Source organism: Doryrhamphus excisus, chromosome 21, assembly GCF_030265055.1.
Source record: "Doryrhamphus excisus isolate RoL2022-K1 chromosome 21, RoL_Dexc_1.0, whole genome shotgun sequence".
Lineage (NCBI taxonomy): Eukaryota > Metazoa > Chordata > Actinopteri > Syngnathiformes > Syngnathidae > Doryrhamphus > Doryrhamphus excisus.
Window position 1 is genome coordinate 9,311,704 of NC_080486.1, and position 18,027 is coordinate 9,329,730.

Consider the following 18,027-nt stretch of genomic DNA (forward strand, 5'->3'; position numbering starts at 1 on the left):
AAGGAAATAACTTGAAGGCTACCGTTTAGGTCGCTAGCTCTCTAGTTTGCGAGTTAGCATGTGTCTCAAGACCCTGCAGTTGCGCAATATGTTGTAAATAAAAAGAGTATAAATGTGACTATAGTCGTGTTTTGTCATGTCTACAGGGCTCTAATAATGCTTTAATTTTAATCTGAAAAAAATAATTTGTCTACCCACCAACTATGTGGTTTCTTAAGTTTTTATTATTTGCCGTTTTATTATTATTATTTTTTATTATTTTATTTACTAATTTATTACTGATTGATTGATTTTCTTTATTCTTGATTTGTTTACTTATTTATTTTTCATCTTATTTTGTGCAGAAAAATAAAAATTAAGATATTTGAGAACAGCGGAATGTTTTATCAGAGCTTTTCTTGTAGAAAATCGGAACAAAAGCAAAGTTTATTCATTTTTCTGTTTTGAATAAATGCGTTTTTTGTTGTTTTTTTGGGGAAAACCTGATGCGGCCCAGCCTCGCCCAGACCCTAGCTCCAGTGGCCCCCAGGTAAATTGAGTTTGAGACCCCTGCCATAGATGTTAAAGAAAATAAATAATAAATAACACTAATTGATTTAAGAGATATGTTCTATAGCCGTCAGTAATAGCTAGGTAACAAAAGAACCTTCAATTTATTAATATGATTCTTTTGAGGTTAATTTTTTACCATTTTTGGACATTGAAATCGAGAGGTATAGTGACAAAAAAAATGCCTACACGCCCACACAAAAAGTATTAAAACCAATATTTTCATGAATGAGGAAGCCTAAGAAAGTAACCAAGAGGTGAGAAGCAAATTTGATGGTAACTTATTGTTTTTAGTATATTTTATAGCTGATTTAATACAGAGATGATACCAGAAAGCTAACACAAGAGGAAGTTTAAAAACTGCTGCATTTACAGAAAAGTATGCCTTCAATTGGTAATAAAAGGGCAATAAAATCCAAATGATGCTCAGTGATTAGCAAAAAAAAACCCAAGGTCCAATGCTGCCATGCGTTGGACAAGAATAAGTGCGATTGACACACACATCCCAAAGGCAATCAGCGCTTCATTAGCCAGCACGTTGGGAGGAGACGTGCGGTTCTGAGCGGCTCATACAATAAAGTTTTGTCCTTTTTGGAAGTGTCTGTCCACGTCTCGTGTGAGCATCAAGGTTATATGTGTAACGCCGTTTACCTCCAGGGAGAATCCGATGACTTTGAAACACTGCTCCACTGCGTCAAACTGCTCCTTGTAGGAGGTGTTGCTGATTATGTCGGGTCCTAGCTTAATGTGATCGTTACACAGATATCTGTACAGCATTGGGGGAAGCAGAAAGGCGAGATAATGGGGGTCGGAGCTTTAAGAGGGAAATTTAGGCATGTTTAGGTATTCAGGTTACTTTGGAGTTTTGCTGTCGGAGAGCTTGTAGTGGGCCAGCTTCTTCCTGTCAGCCAGGCCTGCATAGATGTAGTAGAAGATGTGGAAGTTCTTCTCCCCTCTGTGGAAACATACAAACACCTCAAAACACTCTGAATTCTTATTTTTAAATAAAAAAAAGAGTAAATGTATGCACATATTCAAATGTTAAATGTGAAAAAAAGTGATATTCACACAGCCTGGTGGATGACCCTGGATTTCTCCAGCAAGTACTCGGATATCTTGGCGCCCACCACCGTTCCTCCAGCGGTGAACTTCATCTCCAAGTACTTGCCAAAGCGGCTGGAGTTGTCGTTGATGGCGGTGCAGGCGTTTCCGAAGGCTTCCACCAGGCTGTTGACCAGTAGAATCTTCTCCTGGAGGGACTGATTGTTGGCCTGGATGACAGATATTCAGTTGCTCTTAATGGAGATGTCAGTTACATTATTCATTCATTCATTTTCTACTGCTTTTCCTCACGAGGGTCGTGGGGGGGGTGCTGGAGCCTATCCCAGCTGTCGTTGGGCGGGAGGCGGGGTACACCCTGGACGGGTCGCCAGCCAATCACAGGGCACATATAGACAAACAACCATTCACACTCACATTCATACCTACGGACAATTTGGAGTCGCCAATTAACCTAGCATGTTTTTGGAATGTGGGAGGAAACATTCCTTAACATTCATTAAACTTTCAGACCGTTTTAGTGTAGTAAATACATCTGCATCTTATACTTTTGATGATGTGTGTCTTTATTTGAGGAGCCAAGAGAGGGGCTAACGTCATTGCAGCACCCCAATGAATGCGTTGCTCAGATGCAATACAGTATGGGAAAACTTTAAAGGAGTTGTTTTTTATATTCATATTGGTACATGTTTGCATATTTGAGTGTCAAGTTGCTGTATGATGACTTTAGTGACGGTTATATACAACACTATACTGTTAATATAATCACAGGACACATATAGACAAACAACCATTCACACTCACATTCATACCTATGGACAATTTGGAGTAGCAATTAACCTAGCATGTTTTTGGAATGTGGGAGGAAACCGGAGTAGCCGCATGCACGGGGAGAACATGCAAACTCCACATAGAGATGGCAGAGGGTGGAATTGAACCCTGGTCTCCTAGCTGTGAGGTCTGTGCGCTAACCACTCGATCACCGTGTTGCCCTCAATGACATTAAATGATGATAATTTTTTGTCCCTTTGTATTGAGTTGTGGACTCCCATAGAGCAGCTACACACAATAACCGTCACAGAAAGCTTTCTAGGTCTTCCAGAATCTGCACCTATTTTGGATTTCATGCTTCCCATTTGTGGCTTATACTTTTAATCCGCTGATGATGGCAGTGATGGAAATATTCATCCATCCCTAAATATTACCTGAGTAAAAACGGCATTGACTCACCTTCCCCAAAACAGTGATCTGCTGCACCAACAGGTGAGCGCTTTCCGTTTTCCCTGCTCCGCTCTCGCCGCTGATCACGATGCACTGCACGCGCCAAAGTCGAGGCATAAGCGCTCCATCAGTTAAAGTGACAAAACAACCGTCCGCTTCCAGGGAAGGAACAACCGGGGAGGCAAAAATGATTGCAATGGGTCACCTGATCGGAGTGGTACGACACCATGGATTGGTAGGCGATGTCGGCCACGGCGAAGATGTGAGGGGGGTTGGCGGTGCGCTTTGCTCCCACGTACATTTTACTATACTAAAGGGGGGAAAGCTGAATTAAAATTGTGGGTGACAATTTAATGCATTCAGTATACCGACTAAATAAATAAGAACCAACCGGAGGTGCGTAGATCTGCATTTGATGGAAAGGATTAACCGCAATGAGGATGTCGCCCACATACGTGTAGATCTGATCACGGCCATAGCGATCCTGTAGCTGCTCGGTGACCGAGTCCTGGATGTATGGAAAAACGAATAACACAAACAGCACTTTAGATTGCATCCTCTTTCAAGTCAAGGCCTTGTGACAACGCCTGTGTCAATACGTTATAGTCAACATAAACAACATGGCGTCCGTCAGTGGCGCTTTTCATGGTGAAGGATGGTGCAAATATCCGCCGGCCACTGCATCGTTGACTATCATGATGAATTGCTCACAGTACCATCTCTTGTCGGAGATGATGCTGTGAATTTTTACACCGGATAAGACCGCACGGAAGAATGTTGTCGAGCAAAACATTGTTTGTCATTGTCACGGGACGACGATCGCAATCGCACACATGAAAATAGCAAAACAACTGTCCACTTTCCTCCTCACCTCGTCCAGAACTTCCAGGACGGCGAGGTCATCCCCTTCATCGGGTTCAGTCTTGGTATTGCTTCCTTTTTTGGTGTGGATGCGCTCATGCCTGTACAACACACATAAAGCAAATTACAAAACGCACTAGCCTAATCTGTAAATCAAACACACACAAAGAACCTAAAGCATTGCAAAATTACTCCTACTGTAAATTATAAACATGTGTACATTACAAACTGCCAAATAAAAATAAGGTCTGCTTCCTCCTACTTCTTTTCGGACTAAAATTGTGGAAATGTGATGAACTTAAAGATAACTTTATTAAGGGAGAGCCTGTGCACTCTCTCTGGTGAATTTGTTACACACAACAGAGTGTCTTTGTTTTGGTGGGTGGAGGCGGGGCCGCCAGTATATACACACAGAGTGCGGAAGAGTGTAATGTCGTAAAAATGAAATAAGTACATCACAACATTCATTTATTTTTCGACTGCTTATCCTAACAAGGGTCGCGGTGGGTGCTGGAGCCTATCCCAGCTGTCTTCGGGTGAGCGAGAGGTGGGGTACACCCTGGACTGGTGGCCAGCCAATCACAGGGCACATATAGACAAACAACCATTCACACTCACATTCATACCTATGGACAATTTGGAGTCGCTAATTAACCTAGCATGTTTTTGGAATGTGAAAGGAAACCGGAGTACCCGGAGAAAACCCATGCATGCACGGGGAGAACATGCAAATTCCACACCGAGATGGCCGAGGGTGGAATTAAATTTGGGTCTTCTTGCTGTGAGGCCAGCGTGCTAACCACTCAACCGCCGTGCAACCTGCGGAATATTTTTATTCATTCATTGATTGATTTTCTACCGCTTATCATCACAAGGGTTGCGGGGGGTGCTGGAGCCTATCCCAGCTGTCTTCGGGCAAGAGGCAGGGTACACCCTGGATTAGTCGCCAGCCAATCACAGGGCACATATAGACAAACAACCATTCACACTCACATTCATACCTATGGACAATTTGGAGTCGCTAATTAACCTAGCATGTTTTTGGAATGTGGGAGGAAACCGGAGTACCTGTAAACTCAACACAGAGATGGACGAGGGTGGAATTGAACTCGGGTCTCCTAGCTGTGAGGCCTGCATGCTAACCACTATCCACCATGCAGCCTTACATCACAACATATTGTCATATATTTGATCATATTCCCTAATCTCATGTATTGTTTCTTCTCAAGAACATCTCATTACACCCCTAATTATTAGTTATTAGTATGAAATTTTATTTTTTTCCTTTTTCCTCTATTTCTCCCATTCCCCACACATTTCCTTTCTACATGGGGGACATTTTGGACACTCTGAAATTAAACCATGATGAATATCAATGACTCAATGCTACTGTTGATAAACAGTACAAACAGACACAGACACATGCGTGCGATCACAATCCCAACACAACACTTGGCTGTTTTAAATGCAGCGTTATGACCATATATGGGACATACAGGTCATATATGGACATACAGGCCTTTGGGTGCCTATATGAGGTCATGGAGATGCTTTTTACCTGTCATTACTGTCTCGGCTTCTGTCTGTTTTTCCGTGATGGCTTAAAATGACAGAAAATTGATTAACAATACGGGCAAAACACTTTATGGCTATACAGCCTGCTGGAACGAGATTCATTTTCAGGGGAATTTGTTGTATTTTTTTAAGGTTTGAAAGGAGTTTAGATATGGGAAAACGTGCCTGAAGATGAAGTACGAAATACAAACAGTGTGTACTACCTCGTCTTTTCAATGACTCCTATTTGCTGGTTGAGATCAATGAGTTCAATCAGTTGTTTCTGCAGCACTTTCTCTCTGCCGACGGTCTGCTTAATGAAGATGTGCTGGAGGAGGTCCAACACGTTTGGTCTCAGCTCAAAATCCTTGATGAGACACCTGAACAAGATCTCAGTGTATATAGACTGGTCATATATCTCATCTCGTTTCATATTACAGTAAACCTCGGATATATCGGACTCTGATATATCGGAAATTCGCTCACAACGGACAGATAAAAAAGAACCGATTTTTCTGTAATGCATTTCCAATAAAAATTCATTGCATATATTGGATTTTTTATAACGAATTTCGCCTATTTCGGACAAAATCTCCAGTCCCGTTCCAATGCATTTCCCTCGCATATATCGGATGGCCACATCGTTATGCTAATCTTGTTGATGTCACTGGCTATTGTCTTTCTCCTGGCTCCAGATTTAGGACAAATATAAAAGTGAGTGACGTCAATAATACTAGCACAGCAGTGAATGAGATCTTAACCTCACTATTGGAAATAACGTAGGCCTGACGGGCGTAACAGGGCCTAGCTTAATTAACAATTTGTTATGCTCAGAGTCCAATAAAGTTAAATTCTCATTTTCATTGCCCAGTCCAGGTACATTGGAAACATAGTCAAGGAAGTGCCTTTTTATAACGGATAAAATCCGATTTACGCATATACCGGATATAAATCCGATATATGCGTAAAACTGACATTTTCCGGTATACGCATATAACGGATTTCGCTTATATCGGACAAAACCAGTGGGAACAATTGAATCCGATATATCCGAGGTTTACTGTATCTACATACTGTATTTGTATATAACTCTGGGGAAAAAAATGTTTATTTTGTTAATACTTGGGTTGTTTATATTGTTTATTTTTCTATATTGTGTATTTTGTACTGCTTAACTGACTCTGTACTCTTGCTGCTGTGCAATACAAATTTCCCCACTGAGGGACGAATAAAGGCATATCTTAATCTTAATCTGAATAAAAAGAGAAAAAGAAAGAATAGAGTAGAAAAGTGGCAAAAAAAAAAACTGGGATTACTGTTAATATTTGGAGCACTCACTTGCAGATGAAGTCGTTAAAGTCGCCGGACCACAACTCCGGCTGCTGCAGTGTAGGCGGAGGGTTTCTGTCAAAATAAATGGAAAAACGAGGCATGATTAGAGGCTAATTTTTGTCAAAGTCACACTGGCACCTGTGAAGCAATTACGTACATTTATCATCTCCACCAAGGTTTGTTTGCCCCTATGTCTTTGTCCGCCTTACAAGAGTGCAGGGGACGTCCTAATGCACCGGGGGACCTTCTTTTAGCTAGGCTGTTAGGGGCGATAAATTGGCCTAATGAGAGGACGTGCTGCTTTGTATTTATCACAGAACATGTCCAATGTAGACGTCAGACACGGCGAGTGCTTAAAAGCTCGCCTCTTATCTGAATGACAAACGCACGACCAGCAGCTGAAATTATGCAGCCCATCTTTTTTTTTTTTTAGCCCCCACTCTGTAATTAATTCACTTTTTTTTTTTTTTTTTTTTACAGCATGCAGAACACAATCAAAACACTCTAATGTTGTACATCATTAGGGCTAAAAGCTTCAAGTGAAGAAGTGTCCTTGCAAGCTTTAGAATTGAACCCATATTGTTTATTCAAAGACCGTTCTGACAGTGTCAATCAAACTAAGCAATTTTTTTTTTTTTTTTTTTGCATGTCTAAATTACGCAGGACGGGTGTTGGTGGTGGGATTAATGCCTCGAGTGCGCCTGTGATGAGGCCGGATGAAATAAAAAACCAGAGAAATGACGAGTGAAGCCTGAAGGTCTGCTGCAGCAGTCACACAAATTCCAGGAAAAGCTGCGTGACATGCATGAGCCCCACAGCCAACGCAGTGTGTGTGTGTGTGTGTGTGTGTGTGTGAGACGTGACAAAGTGCTGCACTGTTAAACTGACAGTGACAGTAAAGTGCTTATGTGGCTCTCACACACACAGGAGGACGGTACAAAACAGCCCACAAATCACACACACTCGTCCATATTTCCCCCTCCACTTGTACAGAAACGCAGGACACTTCAAGTACAAATCAGGTATTTCGCTACTATGGCGGCCACGTGCAAGAGACGCTCACCTGGGTATTTTGAAGAGGGCTCTCATTGGATGGAGCTCAGAGAGGGGCGGGTCTCCATCGCCCAGCTCAATGGCGGTGATGCCCAGGGACCAGACGTCGCAGCGGGCGTCGTAGGTAGAATCCAACTGCTGCTCACATGCAATCACCTAAAACGAAATGCATGACTTATTATCATATTAATAATAATGATGATGATATTGACAATGATAATATCGTATTATCATTGTCATATTAGGCCCAACAAGCCTTTAACTCAGGGGTCTCAAACACGCGGCCCACGGGCCAAATGTGGCCCGCAGGACACTAGTTTGAGGCCCCCGCCTTGATATGAAAGTTTAATGTTGGATGCTGTATGGTATCATGTACCCAGAAAAAATTATTACGTTTGATTAATGTTCATGTTAAAGGTTAAATAACTGTCAATAGTTGTCCTCCCTATCCGTGTGGAAGTGGTAAGTTTTTGGCTTTTTAAGTTTAAAGGAAATAACTTTGAGGCTACTGTTTAGGTCGCTAGATCTCTAGTTTGCGAGTTAGCATGTGTCTCAAGACCCTGCAGTTGCGCAATATGTTGTAAATAAAAAGAGTATAAATGTGACTATAGTCGTGTTTTGTCATGTCTACTCTAATGTCATGGCTCCAATAATGCTTTGTTAATTTTAATCTGAAAAAAATTATTTGTCTACCCACCAACTATATGTGGTTTCTTAAGTTTTTATTATTTGGTGTTTTATTATTATTGTTTTATTTATTTATTACTGATTGATTGATTTCTTTATTCTTGATTTGTTTATTTTTCATCTTATTTTGTGCAGAAAAATAAAAAGTAAGATATTTGAGAACAGTGGAATGTTTTATCAGAGCTTTTATTGTAGAAAATCGGAACCAAAGCACTGAAAAAGTTTGTATATTTTTCTGTTTTTAATTAATGCATGTTTTTTTTTTTGTTTTTTTTTGGAAAACCTGATGTGGCCCAGTCTCACCCAGACCCTAGCTCCAGTGGCCCCCAAGTAAATTGAGTTTGAGACCCCTGCTTTAATTGTTTACAAGCAAGCACAAAAACGCATTACCAAATACAACCCAGCAGACACATAAGTAGATATGGATTAAATAGCCTCAAAATGTGAGAATTTGTGCAGTGAACGCACCGTAATCAAACATTACGTAACTACTGTTCCAAATTAAGCTTATTAAATGTTGTTGACTGGGCTTACAGCAAGATTAAAAGTTACACAGGCCAAATAAACCTCGACATTCGCCACAAGACGTTATCCCTTGTAACATTTGTTGATAATAAATATGTTTCTGAGATTAAGAATTTGATGTAGCCCAGCATGAATTATAATACCACTTTGCAACCTAAGACGAAATAGTGAGCAACTGAATCGTTTGAGTAGCATCGCATAATCCTGAAGCATCGTTTTAGTGCAAGTTAAAATTATATAGAGCAATTTAAAAATGCCTTTTGGACATGGCTGGAGAGCTAAACTCAGACGCAGTATAACGCGTGCTTAAGAAGACAATTTAGCAAAGCTTCAGTCATTGAACCTGCCATAAAACCGCAGGGTCAGAAAGTGTGACTGCTTCTGTGTAATTCAGGTATATATATATAAAAAAAAAGCCAGTTTAAGCTGCCCGGGCTTGATTAAGCGAGTGAAGAGTGATGATGAGAGTGCCTTATCACTTGACGATTATTAACAGCGGCCCACTGGGATGTGCTCCAGGCTAATGTGGCGGAAAAGGAAAGGCACGGCACGGCACGCACCTCTGGCGCCATCCAGAAGGGCGTTCCCACCGAGGTGTTCCTTCTCAAGCGGGTGTTTGTCAGCTGGGCCGAAACACCTGCAAGGAAAACAACACACATACGTATGTCACTTATGGGAGCAAAAAAAAAAATCAGTCACTATGGCAACAGGGAGTATGCATCTCTCTTGTCATGGTGGAGAATTTGATTTAAATCGCACAGAACAGGAACAAACATCTGAAATAAAATGCGTGCGTATGTTGACATGTGACTTGAGTTGAGTCCAGACAAATCAGCGTTACGTGACGAGCACAAGAGCTGGCTCAGCTCAAGCTGCAGCATTGTGGACTGTTTTCTGATTCAAGTGCAAATGACATAGATATAGATATTATATATATAGATATTATATATATATTATATATATATATATTATATATATAATATATATAATATATATATATATTATATATATAATATATATATATAATATATATATATATATATATATATATATATATATATATATATATATATATATATATATATATATATATATATATATATATATATATGCATCAGGAAGGGCTCAACAGAGGGGAAAAAAATGACAGAAGATTGTATACAGTATAAGAACAAAGCTAACCTAGTCTCTAGGGATGGAACCATACATGTATTAGTAATCGGAATTTTTGGTACGGTAGAGAGGTGTATCAGGTCCAACACAGGATGTGTTTATTGCGTAACAGTTACAAGTTAACACAAAACACGTTACAGTACAGGGCATATGCTGTACATTAGTTTTCTACTGCTTGTCCTCACGAGGGTGCTGGAGCCTATCCCAGCTGTCTTCGGGCGAGAGGCGGGATACACCCTGGACTGGTGGCCAGCCAATCACAGGGCACATATAGACAAACAACCATTCACACTCTCATTCATACCTATGGACAATTTGGAGTCGCTAATTAACCTAGCATGTTTTTGGAATGTGGGAGGAAACCCGGAGCGAAAACCCACACATGCATGGGGAGAACATGCAAACTCCACACAGAGATGGCCGAGGGTGGAATCGAATTTGGATCTCCTAACTGTGAGGCCTGCGTGCTAACCACTCAACGCCGTGCAGCTTGTGTAATATTTTCATTCATTCATTCATTTTCTACCGCTTATCCTCACGAGAGTCACAGAGGGTGCTGGAGCCTATCCCAGCTGTCTTCGGGCGAGAGGCGGGGTACACCCTGGACTGGTGGCCAGCCAATCACAGGGCACATATAGACAAACAACCATTCACACTCACATTCATACCTATGGACAATTTGGAGTCGCTATTTAACCTAGCATGTTTTTGGAACGTTTTAGTGTAGTAAATACATCTGCATCTTATACTTTTGATGATGTGTGTCTTTTTTTGAGGAGCCCAGAGAGGGGCTAACGTCATTGCAGCACCCCAATGAATGCGTTGCTCAGATGCAATACAGTATGGGAAAACTTTTAAGGAGTTTTTTTATATTCATATTGGTACATGTTTGTATATTGGATCGTATTATATCTGTATGATGACTTTAGTGACTTATATTGTTATACACACAATATTTTTATACACTATACTGTTATACACAATCACAGGGCACATATAGACAAACAACCATTCACACTCACATTCATACCTATGGACAATTTGGAGTCGCCAATTAACCTAGCATGTTTTTGGAATGTGGGAGGAAACCGGAGTACACGGAAAAAAACCGGGGAGAACATGCAAACTCCACACAGAGATTCCAGAGGGTGGAATTGAACTTGGGTCTCCTAGCTGTGAGGCCAGCGTGCTAATATTTTCATCAAAAAAAACAAATCATACAAAAACTATTTTGAGTTACAATTCATGAAAGCGATGATGCCGGTGCTCAAATGTTCTTTGGAGACGACTTGACTCATCTTGTTAGTCATTACTCATGAAGGCAACACACTGAGGAAGATTATGGTACCGTGTCAAACATTTAAGGGGATTAGGAGGATGTTAACCACACAGCTTCATGGCATCCACCCACTCTTCTTCAAACCGTCACACGAGCATGAAAACACACAAACACCTTAGTTACAAAAAGCGATACGGTCTGCTGGACCTCACGTCATTCATATATAAATATAAAAATATGTACACATCGCCATCATGCAGCTTTACTGTAAATTAGAATATTCATGGCCTTCAGCTGCTCTGAGTGAGTCCATCTCCTATTTTGTGCGTGATGAGTCACTGCGGGGGTTTTATCTGCGTAGCACGAGCCCCTCCACAGGGGAAGAAAAAAAAAATTAATCCCTTCGTGACGCAGTTCAACACCCCACCCTAACTTTTTTTTTTTTTTTTTTAAACGCTTTCGTCAGGGCTGCACGTATTTTGCTCCTTTGCTGACTTGAAATGTCCTGGCGGCTGTGATTGGACGCGGCTCCAGTGGTGCTGATAAGTGTCAGCATTGTCAGCTTCTCTCGCAAGCGATCGATGTCGCACCATTTCCAGTTTTCCTGGCAGGTAGGAGACACCCCCCGGGATGCGCCGCCCCTTATTGGGGCGTCCTTGAGGCTGAAGGACGTTTCATATAGCGTCTGGACGGCGGTGGCAGTTTTTCCCCATGAAAAACTCCCATTAATAGGAAGCAAATAAATATGTGCTGAATGGTGCAATGACGAGGACACGAAAACATGGATGTTCCCAACTATTTCTGTGTTTAAGGTCAGACGTTTTGCTCTGTTAATTGAGTTTAAATCTGGAAATTTGATTGATTTGCATATGAATCAAAAACATCCTTTCTGGAACCTAGCATGATGAATAATGTGGCTCTTTTGTTTACATTTATGGCACTGAAAAAAAAAAGAAGTGTGACGGACTCTTCCAAAAGGCTTTGAGAGCAGGATGAAGAGCAACTTCACATTCACATATTAAACGACTACATTAACCCCCCCCCCTTTACCCATCTATATAAAAGAGCTAGATGTGCACTTCACTGTTAAGGAAGGTTGGGGGGGGGGGGGGGTTAAAAGAAACTGTGTACACTGAGAAGGTTTTAGCTATAATAAACAGGCTGCTGTTGTCATTGGGGACTTCCATCATATAGGATGTTCACCATGTTTGTAGTCCTGGAAACGTTAACCACAGAGTCCAACAAATTAAGGGGTAAATTTCTGTAGATTGTGTACCTGAAGGCGGCTGCACGGTGGTCGAGTGGTTAGCACGCAGGCCTCACAGCTAGGAGACCCAAATTCAATTCCACCCTCAGGCATCTCCGTGTGGAGTTTGCATGTGCATTGCATGGGATTCCGGTTTCCTCACACATTCCAAAAACATGCTAGGTTAATTAGCGACTCCAAATTGTCCATAGGTATGAATGCGAGTGTGAATGGTTGTTTGTCTATATGTGCCCTGTGATTGTATATAACAGTATAAAATGTGTATAAAGTCGCTAAAGTCATCATACAGCAACTTCACACTCAAATATACAAACATGTACCAATATGAATTTTAAAAAAATCCTTAAAAGTTCTCATACTGTATTGCATCTGAGCAACACATTCATTGGGGTACTGCAATGACGTTAGCCCCCCTCTGGGCTCCTCAAATAGCCCGAAGACAGCTGGGATAGGCTCCAGCACCCCCGCGACCCTCGTGAGGATAAGCAGTAGAAAATCAATGAATGAAAATATTCCGCAGGCTGCACGGCGTTCGAGTGGTTAGCACGCAGGCCTCACAGCTAGGAGACCAGAGTTCGATTCCACCCTCGGCCATCTCTGTGTGGAGTTTGCATGGGTTTTCTCCGGGTACTCCAGTTTCCTCCCACATTCCAAAAACATGCTAGGTTAATTAGCGACTCCAAATTGTCCATAGGTATGAGTGTGAGTGTGAATGGTTGTTTGTCTATATGTGCCCTGTGATTGGCTGGCGACCAGTCCAGGGTGTACCCCGCCTCTCACCCGAAGACGGCTAGGATAGGCTCCCTCGTGAGGGTAAGCGGTAGAAAATTACTGAATGTACCTGAAGGTCCAAAAAAGAGAGCAAAGATGCATACCAAAGTCCACCAGTTTGATGCCGCCATGCGTGGTCAGCAGGATGTTGTTGCCCTTGACATCCCGGTGGATGGTGTTGTTTATGTGCAGGTGCTGGAGACCCTTTTCAGAGTGAGACAAGGAAGAGGGGGAGGTTAACAGCTTTGACAAGCACCTGCCTCTTAAATGATGATTTTAACTGTTTCCATTCATGGAGTCTATTTAGAGGAGGGAGGATCCACATTGAAACCTCACCATGAGGGCTTGATGGAGGATGAAGGCAATTATGGCTTCATCCATGCGCTCCCCCCTCTTCAACATGCCTTTGGCCAGGTCCGTCACAGAGCCGCCATTGCAGAGCTATAAAAGACGACAAAGAAAAACAAGTGTCAGCGATTCGGGGGAACAATGTGAGGAAATAAAATCTCCCGGGAAAATCAGGTGGGTTTGATCAGACGATTCTCGCCGCTTATCGGCTTAGAAGCAGAAGGGAAAATTCCCTGCGTCAATAATCTGATGACTAAGCGAGGCAAATATTAGACAGCTATCTGCAAAGTGACATGTTTTTATGATATACATCATACAAAAAGATGAAAAGCCAGTGTGAGGCCCCCCCGTTCCTCCCCATGTTTCTGTGTTTATCGACTGACTGACTCGTCTGACTCCACCGTTGACGACAAACCCTCTTGTAAAATGACAGAAAACTACCCATTAGGTTGCCTTGACAACGATAATAACCCCTCATTTGGAGCTTTTCTTTGGGACATGCCGAAGGTGGAGGGAAAATAAGACACTCCGAGATGTCAATCAGCGCAGCAGAAAGCGCCAACATTTTACATTTGAGCGCGTTTTTGTTTGTCAACACCGGCTTGCGCGTGTTTTGCATTTGAATGAACATCTTTTTTAGCTCCAGACGGGTGGGGGGGGGAAACTCCAAAACATTTTTTTGATTAGACGGGTAACTTTGGTTGTAGCTCATTATGGGCTGAACACTTGTTCTTTTATAATTACACTCATTTTCCCGCTCTTGAAGAACAAAAGCGTAATAATTAGCCGATACATGTGCAGAGTGAGGTTATTGGGGGTAAAAATAGCTTCCCTGGGGCGCTAATATATCAGAAAAGCTAAGCTAAATCAGTGGCACCGGGGCACTTTCATAGAAACGAAATATAAATCATTGGTTTGGTAAATTTTGCATAATGCTACAGCAAAGAAGAAATAATTTTGGGGGGTTATAACTATGAATCGATCTATATGTTTTTTAAGGGGCCAATGGCGATAACGATTTTTTTCCATCACCCTTAGCCGATGGCCGATTTTACACCCAATACTGCTTTTGCTCCCACAATTTACATGAAAAAATGACAATGATAACAAATATTACAGGTCTCAAGTTTAAAGAAATATTTATTGAAATGTAAACACCGAACACAGTAGGATTCAGCTTTCTTAAAACACACATTTAAACGGCATTATCAATTTTAAAAAGGAATAAATATTCAACCTTGTGCCAATATTTCAACTAAGTTTAACAGTTAGAGGCTAATTAAAAGTTGAAAACCTACCCTTGTTGTGATTCAGGGTCATGTTGCAGGATCCTCCGGCAACATAAAGCTGCCCGGCAGGATGCCTGTCTGAAAATATTGCGGCGGAAAAATACATCGGCGAAACCCACGCGTGTATCGGCCGATACCGATCCAAGTAAACGCAAATATCGGCCCGATATATCGGTCGATCTTTAGTTATAACATTAGCATCAGCACCCACAACATGCTAATAGGAGGGAAAAAAATTCAACTGGTTTGGTACTTTTTGCAAAAAAGTTCTAATAACTTTCCAGGCATTAGACATAGTAAATGAACTAAATTAAATGTTTCTTTCAAAGACTGGTGGTTTGCACACATTGAATACAGAGAAGCATATTCTCCATCACTAATGAGGTCAGGTGCTTGTTTAGTCATGCAAATGAACTTTGCGTTGATCAAGGTAGCACAAGTGGATGAAAGAAATGTTCAAGATGAAACAGTATTGACTCATCTATCTTTCATGCACTAATACAGTACTGCTGTCTTTATAAAAAAAAATACAAATGAGCTTAATTTGTTTGTTTTAGTGCGACAATTTGATATTGAGTTTTTTTTCCCCCGTATAGTGGGTTTGTCATCTAACAAACGTTTAGCAGTGTGACTTTTAGCATCTCGGAGAAGATGCACCTCATCAAAGCCAAGCCCGGTTATTTCCCTCCCCTTTTAACGTTTCCTTGGAAGCCGTCCCTTGATATGCACATGTAAATCATTTGCTTTTCCTTTTCTGATTGCAGAATAAAAAAAAAAAGTCTCCTCCTCCACCCCATCTCTGCTTTCTCTGAAGCACTTTGCAGCTGCCGGCCCGCTAAATTGGCATGCAATGGACACATGAAAGTGGCCTGCTTCCTGAGTGAGCACGTGACAAAAAAGGCAAAAGCTGACAAAAGTGGAGGATGCAGCTTGTTAATGAGCAGCCCCCTCTCAGCAGAGCACAGGAAGAGGGGGGGTCGGGATGAGTGTTTAGGGGGGAGAAAAAAAAAAAAAAAGGGAAAGGAGGGGCAGTATCCATGGAGAGCGACCACCTTGCTGCTTCCTCATCATCATCACTAAAGCCCATGTGCATGTACTTTGGACCACTGCCTCAGCCACTTGCTAGTCATTTCAGCCACAGGATTAGACCAGCAGACTTAGACACTGCAAACTTTTGCAAGGGAAAGTTTGGCAATGAGTATGCAAATGAGGTAGGAAAGCAATGCAAACACACACATGTACCTTTCTACCACCTTTAAAGCAAAATATGCTAAGGTTTTTCAAGATGGAGTGTGTCGGAAGGTCATTGATGAATTCTAGAGAAGAAGAGACCGGGTACTCGGTTTCCTCCCACATTCCAAAAACATGCTACGTTAATTAGCGACTCCAAATTGTCCATAGGTATGAATGTGAGTGTGAATGGTTGTTTGTCTATATGTGCCCTGTGATTGTATATAACAGTATAGTGTATAAAAAATATTGTATATAACAATATAACAGTCACTAAAGTCATCATACAGCAACTTCACACTCAAATATACAAACATGTACCAATATTATTATTATTTTTTTAAACTCCTTTAAAGTTTTTCAATACTGTATTGCATCTGACCAACACATTCATTGGGGTGCTGCAATGACGTTAGCCCCTCTCTGGGCTCCTCAAATAAAGACACACATCATCAAAAGTATAAGATGCAGATGTACTTACTACACTAAAACCGTCTGAACGTTTAATACTGGCACCATGTAAAAAAAATGAATCAATACAACATTAAATAAAAATACATAGCTAGGAGAGTTCGATTCCACCTCGGCCATCTCTGTGTGGAGTTTGCATGTTGCCCATGCGTGGGTTTTCTCCGGGGACTCTGACTTCCTCCCACATTCCAAAAACATGCTAGGTTAATTAGCGACTCCAAATTGTCCATAGGTATGAATGTGAGTGTGAATGGTTGTTTGTCTATATGTGCCCTGTGATTGGCTGGCGACCAGTCCAGGGTGCACCCTGCCTCTCGCCCAAAGACAGCTGGGATAGGCTCCAGCAACCCCCGCGACCCTTGTGAGGACAAACGGTAGAAAATGAATTAATTAATTTTTCTCGATGCAGCCCTTGCTAGAAAAAGTTTGGGCACCCCTGCCTGAATATGCTACACTAAATATGCTACTTTAATTGAAATTCAAGCGATGCGAACGCAAATGTAACTTCATGTTTGCAGACGTCCTCCATCAATCATTCTCACCAGATGTCTGCAGGTTTATTTATCACAGCGTCAACACACACACACACACACACACACACAAACCACAAAGAAGGCAAATAAAAGCAACATCCAGCCCAACAAACACGTCTCTGCTCTGAGGTTGACCTCCATTACAGGTTTGACATTTCACCGGCGCCACAGCAGGAGATGAAATATGAGAGATGAAGACGTGTGTGTGCGTGGGGGGGGCAGGAGGTAAGTCTCTTCTCACCCCCTCCCCACCTTGAACTTTTACATAAACGGCAAACATGAGGTGGGCCGGTTGACATATTGTGTTGAAGTTTACGTGTTCTGGAGCAGAAAGCGGGCCATGCGGGGGCTTCTAATCTGGGAGGTGTATCATCTAATTGGCCGCGACAGGTCTTGGACGCAGAAATCCTCACTCTGCTCCTCTCAGCAGGGAGCCCGGTGACACACGAGCTGCCCGCCTTTCCCCTTCCCAAACACGCCCATGATGCCAACTGGCTTGAAAACAAATCCCCCAGGTGGCCTGCAGGTAAACTTTGCACACACACACACACACACACACACACCATGCCTGGTTTACAGTTACATAATCTGCAGCCAGATTTAACCACTGTTGGCCAGACGCGGAGCAAAGAACAATCGGACCTTTAATCTTGCACGCGTGCACGCTTTGTCTGCACGCCATCAAGGAAATGTCAACCGAGGGCGCAGGCTGTGTGACCCCGAGGCTATGGGTCACATGGGTAACTGGGCTTTTGACTATACCGGGGACACCTTCTCATTCAGTAACATGAGCAACTAAGACATAATGGAATTGCTATGGTCGTA

The 18,027-nt window shown here is 42.0% G+C and overlaps 1 protein-coding gene across 7 annotated transcripts in view; it reads right to left on the reverse strand.

Moving 5' to 3' along the window:
- The window catches only part of myo3a (myosin IIIA), a 39,512-nt gene that overhangs the window by 16,527 nt on the left and 4,958 nt on the right, over window positions 1-18,027 (reverse strand). For 5 of the 7 annotated variants that reach the window (XM_058060604.1, XM_058060603.1, XM_058060598.1 and 2 more), the window contains exons 4-17: window positions 13,668-13,772; window positions 13,436-13,535; window positions 9,402-9,478; window positions 7,640-7,785; window positions 6,583-6,648; window positions 5,469-5,624; window positions 5,249-5,290; window positions 3,701-3,791; window positions 3,221-3,337; window positions 3,035-3,139; window positions 2,839-2,922; window positions 1,618-1,820; window positions 1,406-1,504; window positions 1,201-1,315 (exon numbers count right to left, since the gene is read on the reverse strand). In XM_058060604.1, coding sequence (XP_057916587.1) covers window positions 1,201-1,315; window positions 1,406-1,504; window positions 1,618-1,820; window positions 2,839-2,922; window positions 3,035-3,139; window positions 3,221-3,337; window positions 3,701-3,791; window positions 5,249-5,290; window positions 5,469-5,624; window positions 6,583-6,648; window positions 7,640-7,785; window positions 9,402-9,478; window positions 13,436-13,535; window positions 13,668-13,772 — 1,506 coding nt within the window. The remainder of the gene's footprint in view (window positions 1-1,200; window positions 1,316-1,405; window positions 1,505-1,617; window positions 1,821-2,838; window positions 2,923-3,034; window positions 3,140-3,220; window positions 3,338-3,700; window positions 3,792-5,248; window positions 5,291-5,468; window positions 5,625-6,582; window positions 6,649-7,639; window positions 7,786-9,401; window positions 9,479-13,435; window positions 13,536-13,667; window positions 13,773-18,027) is intronic. The other 2 variants (XM_058060600.1, XM_058060601.1) reach the window with 1 other exon arrangement.